The sequence below is a fragment of the Odocoileus virginianus genome, chromosome 21, assembly GCF_023699985.2.
Source record: "Odocoileus virginianus isolate 20LAN1187 ecotype Illinois chromosome 21, Ovbor_1.2, whole genome shotgun sequence".
Taxonomy (NCBI): Eukaryota; Metazoa; Chordata; class Mammalia; order Artiodactyla; family Cervidae; genus Odocoileus; species Odocoileus virginianus.
Genome location: NC_069694.1, coordinates 810,112 through 823,266, shown reverse-complemented (window position 1 = coordinate 823,266; position 13,155 = coordinate 810,112). Strand labels below are relative to the sequence as shown.

Genomic DNA, 13,155 nt, shown 5'->3' with positions numbered 1-13,155 from the left:
ACAGCATGGTATTAGTATATACCATACAGATCAATGAAACAGAATAGAGAGCCCAGAAATAAACCCAGATATGTACAGTCAATTAATCCACAAAAAGAATGCAAGAATATAAAATGGAGGAAAGCCAGTCTCTTCCACAAGTGGTGCTGGGAAAGCTGGACGGTACATGTAAATCAATGAAATTAGAAAATTACCTAACACCATATAAAAAAATAAACTCAAAATGGTTTAAAGACCTAAATATAAAACATGGCACTATTAAACTCCTAGAAGAAAACATAGGCAAGATATTCTCTGACATAAATCATAGCAATATATTCTTAATCTCCCAAGGTAAAAAAAAAAAGCAAAAATAAACAAGTTCAACCTAATCAAATTTAAAAGAATTGCACGGCAAAGGAAACCAACGAAACGAGGAAATGACCTGCAGAATAGAAGAAGATATTTGCCAACTGATGGAATGGAAAACCCCTTAAATGTCCATGATGATGTAGTTTTCCACTGAAAACTGTGCAGTCCTGACATATTAAGATTCAAAGGGAAGAAGAGAGAACCCTAAACATAGTTACAAGCGTACAAAAGTCCCACAGCCATTGGGAAGGGGTGATGAAAGTATATATACCACAGTAGTCATATTAGGAATAATATTTCCCTACTAATTTCAAAATATTTTTAATGTTTATTTGTTTAAAGAGAAAAAAATCTCACAAACCCTGCTCTTAATCTCATGGGGGAGCTGGAAATGTCACACAATTTATGCCACTGCCTTACTTGTATTTATTGGAGAAGGAAATGGCAACCCACTCCAGTACTCTTGCCTGGAAAATCCCATGGATGGAGGAGCCCAGTAAGCTACACTCCATGGGGTCGCAAAGAGTCGGACACAACTGAGCGACTTCACTTTACTTTACTTTACTTGTATTTATGTGGTGTTCGGTTTTGTTCCTCTACAAAAAGCCATTGCCCTAAAACAATGCAGTATTTTAATGTTCTATCTCTCTTGAATCTTATTTCACACCTTCAATAGTATTTGGAAGTCACTTTGATTGCCTTTCAGTAAATGTGTCAATTCTTTGTGCCGAGAGAAATCGTCATGTGGCAGAACAACAGAGCAGTTTTGCATATAAGCCAAAAAAAATGAATAGCTGTGAAAGAAGACCCATGTATTTGCTTTATCTCTTAATTCTGAGTCCTTATTTAACTGTCCTATAGTTACTGATTACCAAATCATGGCATTCAAAAAGTAAATGTTTTCTTAGAATTTGGCTTTTACTATAATTTCTAAGTCCATTTCACTTGCAATTTAAGGGCTTATTATTTTAATTGCTCACAGTTTGTCCACTACAGATATTGCTGATTATCAAGATAATGACAATAAAGATGTTATAATTTAGAGGAGGTGACCTTGTTTTTTCTGCCACCTAACACATATCTCAACTAACTGTTACTAGGAAACATTAAGCATGGTAGAAATTTAACATATGCCTTTATACTTCACAGATACGTGAATTAGTGATATAATTTGGGGAAAATAGTCTATTTTGAATTCAGCAATACATCTATGCAAAACATAACTGAGATTATCACTGGGTCTTTGACGAGGGTCTATTAATTACTATTGCCCTGTGAGTACTTTCTGTTTTTGCTGTTCCCCTGCCCCAGGCTGCTCTGATTTATGAACAGCTTTTCATATTCACAAAGCGGCTCATGAATCACTCCGGCCCAACAGAAATGAATAAAAATGAGCCCATTTACACAACATTTGGTGTATAGCTAATTACCTGAAAATGACTGCTTGGGATGCACTGAGAAGAGTGCCATTAACATTCAGCACAAAGAGTACAAAACGGAGGGACGAAAGAAAGCAGAATAAAAAATAAAAATATAAGAGGAGCAGCAAGAATGCTGTTGACACAGTGTGAGTAAGGTGTTAGTCGCTCAGTCCTGTCTCGCCCTTTGAACGGCAGCCAGCCAGGCTCCTCTGTTCATGGGATTTCCCAGGCAAGAATGCTGGAGTGGGTTGCCATTTCTTTCTCCAGGGGATCCTCCCCACCGAGGAATCAAACCTGCGTCTCCCCCACTGCAGGCAGATTCTTTACTGTCTGAGCCGCCAGGGGAGCCTTCAAAGCATCACCAGAGAGGACCTGATAGCATCACCCAAGAGAGGAGCAGTTAGTAAACAGCAGTGAGTGTAAAGGTTAAATACGGTGTAAGTTTAACTTTATTAAACAGTGTACTTAGAAAAAAGGAAATTACTAATCAGATTGTGGTGATGAGGCTGTGGGTCATCTTTATTCTGAGTATAGTTTTCTGTTTTTTAGATGTCTTACTATACTGTTGCTTAATCACTCAGTGGTGTCCAGCTCTCTGCCACACCGTGGATTATAGCCCATCAGGCTCCTCTGTCCAGGGGGTTTCCCAGGCAAAAGCACTGGAGTGGATCGCCATCTCCTTCTCCAAGAGATGTTCCTGACCAGGGATTGAACCCACATCTGTTGCTTGACAGGCGGATTCTTTACCACCGAGCCACCTGAGTCTCTTGTCTTAAATGACCCTGCATTAATCTTACAATGCACTGGTCTTAGTAATCTTACGTATTGTTGTTGTTGTTCACTATATTGTTAGATGTTCACTAAGTCATGTCTGACTCTTAGAGACACCATGGACTGCAGCACACCAGGTTCCCTGTCCTTCACCATCTCCCGGAATTTGCTCAGACTCTTGTCCGTTGAGTTGGTGATGCTATCTAACCATCGCATCCTCTGCTGATCCACTTCTCCTTTTGCCTTCAATCTTTCGCAGCATCTGAGTCTTTTTCAATGAGTCATCTCTTCGCATCAGGTGTCCACAGTACTGGAGCTGTAGCTTCAGCATTAGTCCTTCCAATGAATATCTGATATGTCTGTATGTATGTATTTAGAAGCATACAGTTTAAAAATAATAATGGGGCCTCCCCAGTGGCGCAGATGGTGAAGAATCTGCCTGCAATGCACAAGACCCAGGTTTGATCCCTGGGTCAGGAAGAGTCCCTAGAGAATGGAATGGCTACTCACTCCAGTATTCTTGCCTGGAGAATTCCATGGACAGAGGAGCCTGGTTAGGGTTAACTGAGAGATTATTATATACCAAGCATTGAATTTGATTATTCATATGATAACCCTCTTCTTCTTGCCTGTTCTATTCTATGTTCACCTCCATAATTCCATCAGTGTGTGGAACACAATGAACTGAAGGCATCCAAAAGCTAACCAAACACAGCAGTCCAATAAGAGGAGGGTTGAGCCGTGTCCTTCCCGACTGATTGGCATGCTTCTGTGATAAGGTGTACGTTTGTCTAAGGCGATGTGTTGTATTTCTAGAAGAATGGCAGAGCCAGCAGTCCCGGTTGAGACATAAGCGTATTCTCCCTAGCTTTTCATTAAGTCAATACGCAAAGCTCTGTCTTCTATCTTCTGCTGCCTGCCAGTATTGAGCAGCAACCAGAAACTGGGGCAGCAGAAAGGTGCAGCTGGACGTTTTAACTGCTCTAGCTTCCGTGCTGACGGTACTGCCCGATTCCTGCTAAGTCTTCTATCGTTTTTATACCCATTATTGAACGGATAAAAGATGCCCTAAATTAGTGATAACTAAATGAATACTAAAAATATATAGTAAGGTCAACTCTTGTTTAATATGTTTTACTGCTTATAGGAGAAATTTTACTGAACCAATTGTCTTCTGCTTAGATTTATCTGGCCTGAATATAATAACTGGAAATATAATAAAAGTTAGCTCCTGAGTCTAGAGTATCTGAATTTGAATCTCCTTTGCAGACCGTGTCAACTTGGAAACATTTTCTAACCTCATCAGGTTTCAGTTTCCTTACCTTTGAAACTGGCATAAAACTGCATCAACATAATCAGGCTTTCATAAATAATAAATTAAATAATGCTTATGTGGTAGTCAGAATAACAGCACTCTAAAGAGCTCTAGGTCCTACTCTCAGGACCTGTAAATAATGTTTCCTTCGGTTTCAACAGGGATTTTGCAGATATTATTAATATAAGGATTTTGAAACAAAGATTATCTTGGATTATCTGGGGTGAGCCCAATGTAATCACTAGAGTTCTTATACAAGGAAGACGGGAGAGTCAGTGGGTAAGGAGATGTGAGGACAAAAGCAGACACTGAAATGATGGAGGAAGGTGGAGGAAGGGGACCTGAGCCGAGGATGCAAAGTGGCCCGTAGAAGCTGGAAAAGGCAAGGAAATGGATTCTCCTGGAGAGCCTCCAGAAGGAACACAGCCCGACTGAAACCTTGATTTTAGAGCTTCAGATCTCTAGAATGTAGGAGCATAGCTTTGTGCTGTTTTAAGCTACTGAATTTATGGTAACTTGTTTAAAGAGCAATAGGTAACTAGTACAGTAAGTATGTGCTTAGCACAGTCCTGTCATAGAAGATTCTAACATAGTATTATCTAAGATCACTCTGCCTCTTAAAATCTAAATTAAAGTGGTTTAAACACACAACCCATTACTTGTGGGAGTCCAGCACCTTCCTCAGGGCTGCTGAGCCTTCCCAAAGGGCTTCTCTGGCTTTAAAGTTCTGGTTTGGCTGAATTGATTTAATTTATAGAATACTGCTTCATGAATGTTATCAAGATATGGAATTCAGTCACTTTACAAGAATGAAAATAAAATATTCACATAAGACTTTACTGGGCTGGGAGGAAACATTTATTGGGGAAAACATTTATTTAGGTAAATAGAGAAAAAGTTTATTATAATAGCAATGCAAAAATCTTAAAGTTGAATACTGTCCTACAAAATGCTTTGGTACTCCATCATTTTTCTTTTCCACACCTAAATTCCTCATAAATCTCACAGCAGTTTACCTCCTCTTGTTTCTTTTTCATTCATGTCTTTTTTTCCTCAGGATTTCACCTTTAAATACCAAGATATTTTCCTAAACATAATAGCTTACCAAAAGCAAAATTTGGTGACAGTTATGAAGATAATACATATTCTTTTCACCACGCAGTAAGTATTAGCTACAGGAAAAAATCTATGCACACATTGGTCATGACTTAGGCTAACCCATCCATCATCTTTCATTGGTTTCTTTGGGTGATGAATCTAACATGGACTAAGGGTACAGCCTAGAGGCCAGAGGCAGCCATGGGACATTCTCCAAACAAACTACAGGGGATACTGATATCAGTCTTATAGTGCTACTCACTATCAATCTCAGAAATCTTAGGAGTATGATTAGGAAGCAGAATCTTCAGGCTTTTTTCCTCTCTACTAGTTCATATCCCTTTTATATGTGCATGCTGAGTCACTTCAGTCATGTCTGACTCTTTGCAAACCTGTGGACCATAGCCCTCCAGGCTCCTCTGTCCGTGGGATTCTCCAGACAAGAATACTGGAGTAGGGTGCTATGCCCCCCTCCAGGGCATCTTCCCAAGCCAGGGACTGAACCCGAGTCTCCAGCATCTCCTGCACTGGCAGGTGGGTTTTTACTGCTAGTGCCACCTGGGAAGCCTCCTTTTATATAGATTATGTTAAATCGTACAGTTATGCTCTGCAGATGTCATGTTTAAAACCTGGAGCTCCTCCCTGTAAGATTGAAGAGTACAGGAAAATCTCAACATCATTCATTCATTTACTGAAGTCGCCATTCCTATTTGCAAAACTGCACACTCCATATGTATATATGTATACGTGCTTGTGTGTGTGTGTGTGTGTGTCTGAGTGTGTGTGAGAGTGTGTGAGTTTGTGAGTGTGGTGTGTGTGTCTGAGTGTGTGTGTGTGTGTGTGTGTATGTGTGTGTGTGTTTGTGTGTTTGTGTGTGTGTGAGTGTGTGTGTGTGTGTGTGTGTGTGAGTGTGTGAGTGTGTGTGTGTGTGTGTGTGTGTGTGTGTGTGTAGCTAGGTTTTAAGCCACTTAAGGACCAGGACTTCCTGGATGTCTTTTCAGCAATGAGAGTCATGCTGCTCTTGGACATCAAATATACATGAACTGTGATTACAGTGATTCTTAGGGTAAATGACCATGCAGCACACAACTTAAGACATAAATACTATAGCAATGTGATTTCCATTCATTCCAAGTATCATGGGGCCATAGTTTCTAACTAACAGCCTATTTTAGTGTTCTGACCTAACCTTCAAAATGTCAATAAATTGGATTATAATGTAAGTCATTCTAAATGTCTTTGAAAGAAGACCGATGAATGCTATGCCATCATGAATCTGTACCTCTGGAAAGTCTGAGTTCAGAAAAACAATCATTTGATACTTTTGCCTTTTGCTGGTTCTACCTATTGTACTTTCATTTGTTGGTAGCCAATAGTCATATCTTCACATACTGAGAATGAATGATTGAGTGTGAACTTTTAAAAAAAATTTTAAAATGCTTCAGTTTCGAAGCCCTCAACCTATCCAGTTTTGTGATCTTTGGCACATTTAACTCCATAGAAAAATTTTAATATCAGACTGCTTCAGCCACAATGTTGGGAACATTTCCATGAGGCTGTGTTAATTGGTTGTAGAGGTGACTTAACCGCTGCTGAGCAATCGCAAACAAATGAAACATAGAGAACAGTCATTCTGCAAGATGTTCGTTGTTGCCTCACACCCAGAAGACAAGAGCGGGACAGCACTCTGCAGAACAAAACGACAGCGTTTTGTCGATGCTCCTGAGAATTCTTGCTGAGTAATTTTTCTCACAAAGAGCTCAGGATAGTCAACTCACTTAGCCATATGTATTACAAAATCTAGAGACACCAACCTCTTAAATTAGCAGAGACCGACGTTCTGTGGCACAAATTTCTATGGGTCACAACATGAATTTATGAGTACCTGCTTGTATAGGGGTCCCTGTCTGAGTTTTAGTAATTCCTCTCTTCTTAGGTAAGAGACCCTTTCTGGTCCCTGGTGACAATATTTGTTTGCGCCTAGCTTTCTTTCTTGTCCTTAACAATAATTTAGGGAGTGTTGGCACATAATCCAAGTTGAGCCAGTGAAATCCTCTTGAGAATTCAAAATTTGGAACATGTAGATTCAAGGAAGGAAGTTGTTTCACTAATGTCCATGCTCTGTAGAGGAAGTCAGGAATTTTGCACAGTTGTGTTCTGGAAGCTGTCTTGACCACCTCTCTTTCTGAATTGTGATGACTCAGCCCTCTGGTATCTTAACAGGATTTGGGGCAAGAGAAATGAACTCACCCAAACAATCACAGCTGAAAAATCATCAGGTTATAGGCAGAGTTCTGGTGTGGTATACAGATTTCCTATGTGATATCAAAAAATTTCTCATATTTATTGATATGATATGATATTGATATGATATGATAGCTGAATGGATTGATCATGACAGATAGCAATGGTCAATTCCATTATGCTTTCCAAAAGCTGGTTTTTTATTACTCACAACTGTAGTACCCATAAGCATGAGACATGTTATTCATTTTACCGACAATGCTTTGTTAGCTTTACAAATTGCTTTGTAAAACCTCCACAGCCTTACAATGTGTGAATCAGTGGTTCAGCATGTCCTGATGTTGATATGATGTGGTAAACTAACCATATGACATATCAAAAAGTGAGGTCAATTAGTTAGAAAAGCTGACAAGGGGGTTCATGCAGTGTTCTTAAGTATCCTCAAAGTTGCTTTGTTCCACACATATCTTATTTCAATTTTGCTTAAATCTGATATTTATTTTAAACTATAAGCACATACACCGTAATGTGTCCTATGCCACGTTTTACCATCATAATATCAGCTTGTGCCACCAGGTTCACTTACGTGGAGCATGGGACACCAAGTAAAGTTTCCATTTTTTGTAATTGGAGGAAAATCGCTTTACAATATTGTGCTGGCTTCTGCACACAACACCACAAACCATATATGCACATGTATATCTGCCCTCCCTCTTCAGCCCCCTTCCCTTCCTCCCGTCCCACCCCCTGGACCATCATCACAGAGCACCAGGCTGAGCTCCTTGTGATGTGCAGTAGCTTTGCACTAGCTCCCTGTTTTACACACAATACTGTATATATGTCAATGCTACTTTCTCAGTTCATCCCACCCTCTCTCTCCTTTTAATCAGTTGCTAAGTATCTATTAGAGATCAACCACCTATGAATGTATCTAAAACATCTGCACAGGTGTCATTGATTATAGAGGTGGTTACAAAGTAAATGGATATTTTTTTCTCCGAATTCAGGGTAGCCCATGACTGGTCATGTAAGATTTTAGAGGCAAGTGTTTCCATATTTGTAAGGATTTTCTCAAAACCACACAAATAAAATAAAAAACAGAAATAACTGATGCTGAGGAAGATTGAAGGCCATAATTCTCATAATTCCTGCTTTCATGTGTGCTCACATTAAGATAGATGTCAACATTTGAACTTATATAATAAATCTGCATTAACAACATATGGCTTTCACTTATTTCATTTGTATTTTATATATTGAGGTTCTCTGTAAGTTTCCATTTTGTTAAAAGTCTCCTTAGAGGAAAGATGTTTGAAAGCACCATTGTAGCAGGGTTTTTCCACTGTGGCACTACTGACGTTTGGAACAGATCGTGGTTAATTGTCGGGGAGGTACTGTGCGCTGTGGGGTGTTTAGCTGCATCCCTGGTCATACCCCCGCTGGATACCAGTATCAACACTCCACCCCAAGCCTGAAAATCAAAGCTGTGTCCAGATGTCAAATGTCCCCTGTTGGCAAAAACAATTCCTGGTTGAAAATAATTGGCTAAGTCATAGGATCATAAGAATGGCCGCACTTTAGTAATTCCTAGAGAACATTCACATTTTCACAATCCTTTTTATTCATAAGCAGCAGTTAAACAAAGAATATGGTAAAGAGATGGTGTTTTTAAGTGCTTTTAAATATTTATTGTGTTGTCTTATTGAGGATGTTTGAAATACTTAATGTTAGCTTCTCAGTTGTGTCCAACTCTTTGCAACCCCGTAAACCATATCCCCCAGGCGCCTCTGTCCACAGAGTTCTCCAGCAAGAATACTGGAACGGGCTGCCATTTCCTCCTCCAGGGGATCTTCCCGCCCCAGGGATCAAACCCCGGTCTTCTGCATTGCAGCCAGATTCTCTACCATCTGAGCCACCGGGGAAGCCCCCACTATGCAGACCAGAAAAAGAATGTGGTGCAATTGTACTTTCAGACAATGAAAGCTATTCATGATATATTGTGAAATGAGAAAAATCAATCAAGTCACATGATTATGGGAGCAGAAAGCAAAAAGTAATCTAAGTGAAGTGAAGTCGCTGTCATGTCCAACTTTTTGAAACCCCATGGACTGTAACCTACCAGGCTCCTCAGTCCATGGGACTTTCCAGGCAAAGATACTGGAGTGGATGCCATTTCCTTCCCGACCCAGGGATCGAACCCAGGTCTCCTGCACTGTAGGCAGATGTTTTACCATCTGAGCTACCAGGGAAGCCCTAAAAGTAATCTAGTAAAACCCTTTTATGTGCTAATTCTAGAATACAACCAATCTTTAAACTTTTGTAGAACATTTGAAATTCTTTAAATTAAACTTTAAAATTCCTTTTACACTTGCCTAATACTCAAATAAATCTGATTAACTAATCAACATCTTATCTAAGAGAGGTTTAAAAAGAGATATTTACTTTTAACTTTCACAAAGAAACCCAAAGAAAAATTAGGAAGGTCTAAGGTTTATGCCTAATTCTGTTTTTAAGAAGAAGGTGCCTGTTAGTTTAACACAAATCACCAAAACAATAACTTGCCTTGACAGCTTCACAAAGCATAGGTATGAAAAGAACTTTGTCAAATTTACATACACTGTTGATGAGCAGCAATGTTGCAAAATTTAAAATGCATATACCTTTTTTTCTAACAATTCCCTTTCTAGAAATAGCAGGTCAACATACTCAAGGATTGTAGAGTATACCAGTATATTCAGAGCATCTTTATTTATAAAAGTAAATAATATTAAATAACATAAATACCCACTAGAGGGTGATAAGGAAAATAAATGATGGTATTTCCATACAACTCAATACATTGTAGTAAATTTTTCACAAATGGCTTATTATTTACTAATATAGAACCAAATCCAAAATTTATCATCAATGAAAACAAGCTAGGTTCAGAACAGGGTGTGCAGTAGTCTTCTAACAAAAAAGTTCCCCCACAGGAAGATATAGTTGGACTTCTATATATATTTGGGAATTTTCCAATGCTGTAGCTCCTGGGCCTTAAGGTAAAAAGGAAGCTTATTATTAAATTTGAATTTTGAATTAAAAAAAGTATTATTACACATTATTTTGTGAAAGAGGACAAGGTAATTCGCTTTTTTAAGAAAAGTATCTTGTCAATCCCAAAGCGATATCAAATGTTTATGTGAATGGACTAGCCATAAGATTTAAGTTCCTCTCAAACACTCAGCACAGTCCATGAAACCAGCCAGGCCATAAGAAAATGGAGGGATCGTGGAAGCCCAGGTAGGATATCTCGAGTCAGGATCCCTGGGTTTGCATAAATACATAAGCCAAACTGTAGTTGCTAAGTAGGGTGTAAGCACTAGGATAGTATTTGTTTACTGGCTATACGCTATGGGCCAGGGACTCGGAGACGAATCTAACAAATCTCTCTAATAGTGGGGAGTTCGAGGCATTAAAAGTCATGAAAGACAAATTTTGTTGGTTTGTTGCTTTTGCTGTTTTATCATTAGGTTGTAGCAGGAAAGGGAGGTAGGCTCTGATGCATAACATAGATGTTCTGCTGCAGATATTGACAAAGACATTGCTAGGATGCTAGTGAATATAGGAAGGGCTGTGGGATAATTTATAGGTATGACAACGTCCATCCTTCATGGGGCACTTACTAAGTATGAAGCACTGGGTTAAGAGCTTCGTAGCCGTTATCTCTTTTAATCCTCACAGCCATTCTATGCAGTAGGTTTTTTTATTGATGGGTAGACTGAGGCTCCTGGAGATATATTAACTAGCCCAACCTCACATGGCTAGTGAGCAGCAAAGAAAGACTCAAATTCAATCTGCCTGTCTTCAACTTTTATCTTTTATTTACTTTTATTTTTTCAGATCATTTTACTACATTTCTTTTTTTAATTTTTAATTGGAGGATAATTGCTTTACAATTCTGTGTTGGTTTCTGCCATAAAACAACACAAATCAGTCATAACTATATATATATATATATATATATATATATATATATACATAATATATATATGCAGAGAGAGAGAGAGAGATCTCCTGCCTCTTGAGCCTCCCTCCCACCCCATCCTCATCCCACCACTCTAGGTTGTGACAAATCACCAGGCTGGGCTTCCTGTGTTATATAGAAACTTCTACTAGCATATATATGAAATCTAGAAAAATGGTACTGATGAACCTATCCCAGGGAATGAATGGAGATGCAGATTTAGAGAATGGACTTTTGGATACAGAATGGGAGGGAGAGGGTGGAACAAATTAAGAAAGTAGCATTGCCATCTTTAAAATCTTTAATCAGAGTGTTGATGTCATCTAGTAGGCATGATTCAGGGTTAGAAAGCCTGGAAATGAGAGTCAGCATCTTTACAATGTTCTTTTCTCTCTCTCACCCTGACAGGATCACAACCACAGCTGCGTGTATGATGGATCTACGAAGATATCCTCTGGATGAACAAAACTGCACCCTGGAGATTGAAAGTTGTGAGTTGACTTTGGACAGGGGGACAAAAAAGAGGGATGTTTGCTTGACCTAATGAAGTGCAACCTTGCACTGAGTAATTGGCACCGCGATATTTTCAGCTACACTGCCTTGCCAACTTTTCAGAGGGCTCACAGTCTAGTAACATTTTCCTCTGTATTGGCAGAGGAAATTATTTTTTTGAATCATTAAGGAAAGTCCACTCCTTTTAGCTGGACAATTTATAAATTCATGCTTTCTCCTTCTCAGAATCAAGCTTCTTCCAAGACCTTCCAATACCCAAGCTATGTTAAGAGAGGGGAAATGTTTGGTTTGAAAAGACTTTGTGAGACTGTGTTGGTTCTATAGTCTGTCTGCCTGAGGACTGTAACTTGTGGTCTAGAAAAGCACTATGGTAAAGGCTTTCTTCATGGAAGAATGAGATGGTAAACGGTTTTGTCCATTTCTCATCTTGTGGCTTGTAGTTTAGGTTTGTCCTCTTGGGCTGTTTTTCATTGATCAACAATTGGCATATTTTAGTCACTAAGATTTAATCTGATTGATTATCTTTGTTTCATTGTTTCTCAGTCTTCAACATGCAGACATTTGATCCCATTTGTTGTGAATACATGGCCAAGGCCATTTCCTGGTTTTCAAGGGCAGCGAAAGTACAGTAGGTAATTCAGGGCATTGTAATACCACTTTATGTAATGTAAGAATAGATAGATATTTATTTAGATCATTTAAAATGCTTTCCAAATCTCAACTTCAAAATGGTAAAGAAAAATGGGAAAATTCCAGGTGATCCTCTAGTATTATTGAACAATAACTGTATTCCCCATTGTCTGACTATGGAGTAATTACATTCATTTTCTAGTTTTACTGAATGCAAACATATAACTAGATAAAGAATGTTTATGTAGATAGAGACTCGGATGTAAGCATTGATCTATTACCCCTAGAATCTGGAATGAATAACATTCATCAGCTATTCTTTAATTAATATTCTAATTTTTACATATATAAATATGTTGGCTGAAAGGTATTAATATACGAAAGTATTAATAGTGACTTTTGGTTTAAATGGCAATGACAACCAAATTCAAACTATAGGAATGAAATATAAACCCAGTCATTTGTTATTGGCTAATAATGTTTTACAAATAAGACAGAACTTTTGCGAAGCAAGTAACTCGTTAGCTCTTGGAACTGACATGGAAAGAGAAAGATGCTCATTTATATAGGTAGCCTTTTACCCTCAGTCTCCTTCCACTGATGGTGATTTTTTTACCTTCGCTTCTGCTGGACCACATTAGGATATGGCAGTATGTTAAAATTCTAACATCTTATGTTTACAGCAGGCACTTAAAGAAGCAAACAGTTTTGACAAGCACTGGAATTGATTCTGTGGATAGATTGCAAGTGCTAAGGCTATCAACATTCTCTCCAAAAAGAGTTTATTTTATAATGCATATCGAGTCTTT

At 38.6% G+C, this 13,155-nt stretch overlaps 1 protein-coding gene across 2 annotated transcripts in view; it reads left to right on the top strand.

Annotated features, from left to right (window-relative positions):
• GABRB1 (gamma-aminobutyric acid type A receptor subunit beta1) overlaps positions 1-13,155 on the top strand; it is a 426,842-nt gene that overhangs the window by 295,384 nt on the left and 118,303 nt on the right. For both annotated transcript variants that reach the window (XM_070451937.1, XM_070451938.1), the window contains exon 5: positions 11,612-11,694. In XM_070451937.1, the coding sequence (XP_070308038.1) occupies positions 11,612-11,694 (83 nt within the window). The remainder of the gene's footprint in view (positions 1-11,611; positions 11,695-13,155) is intronic.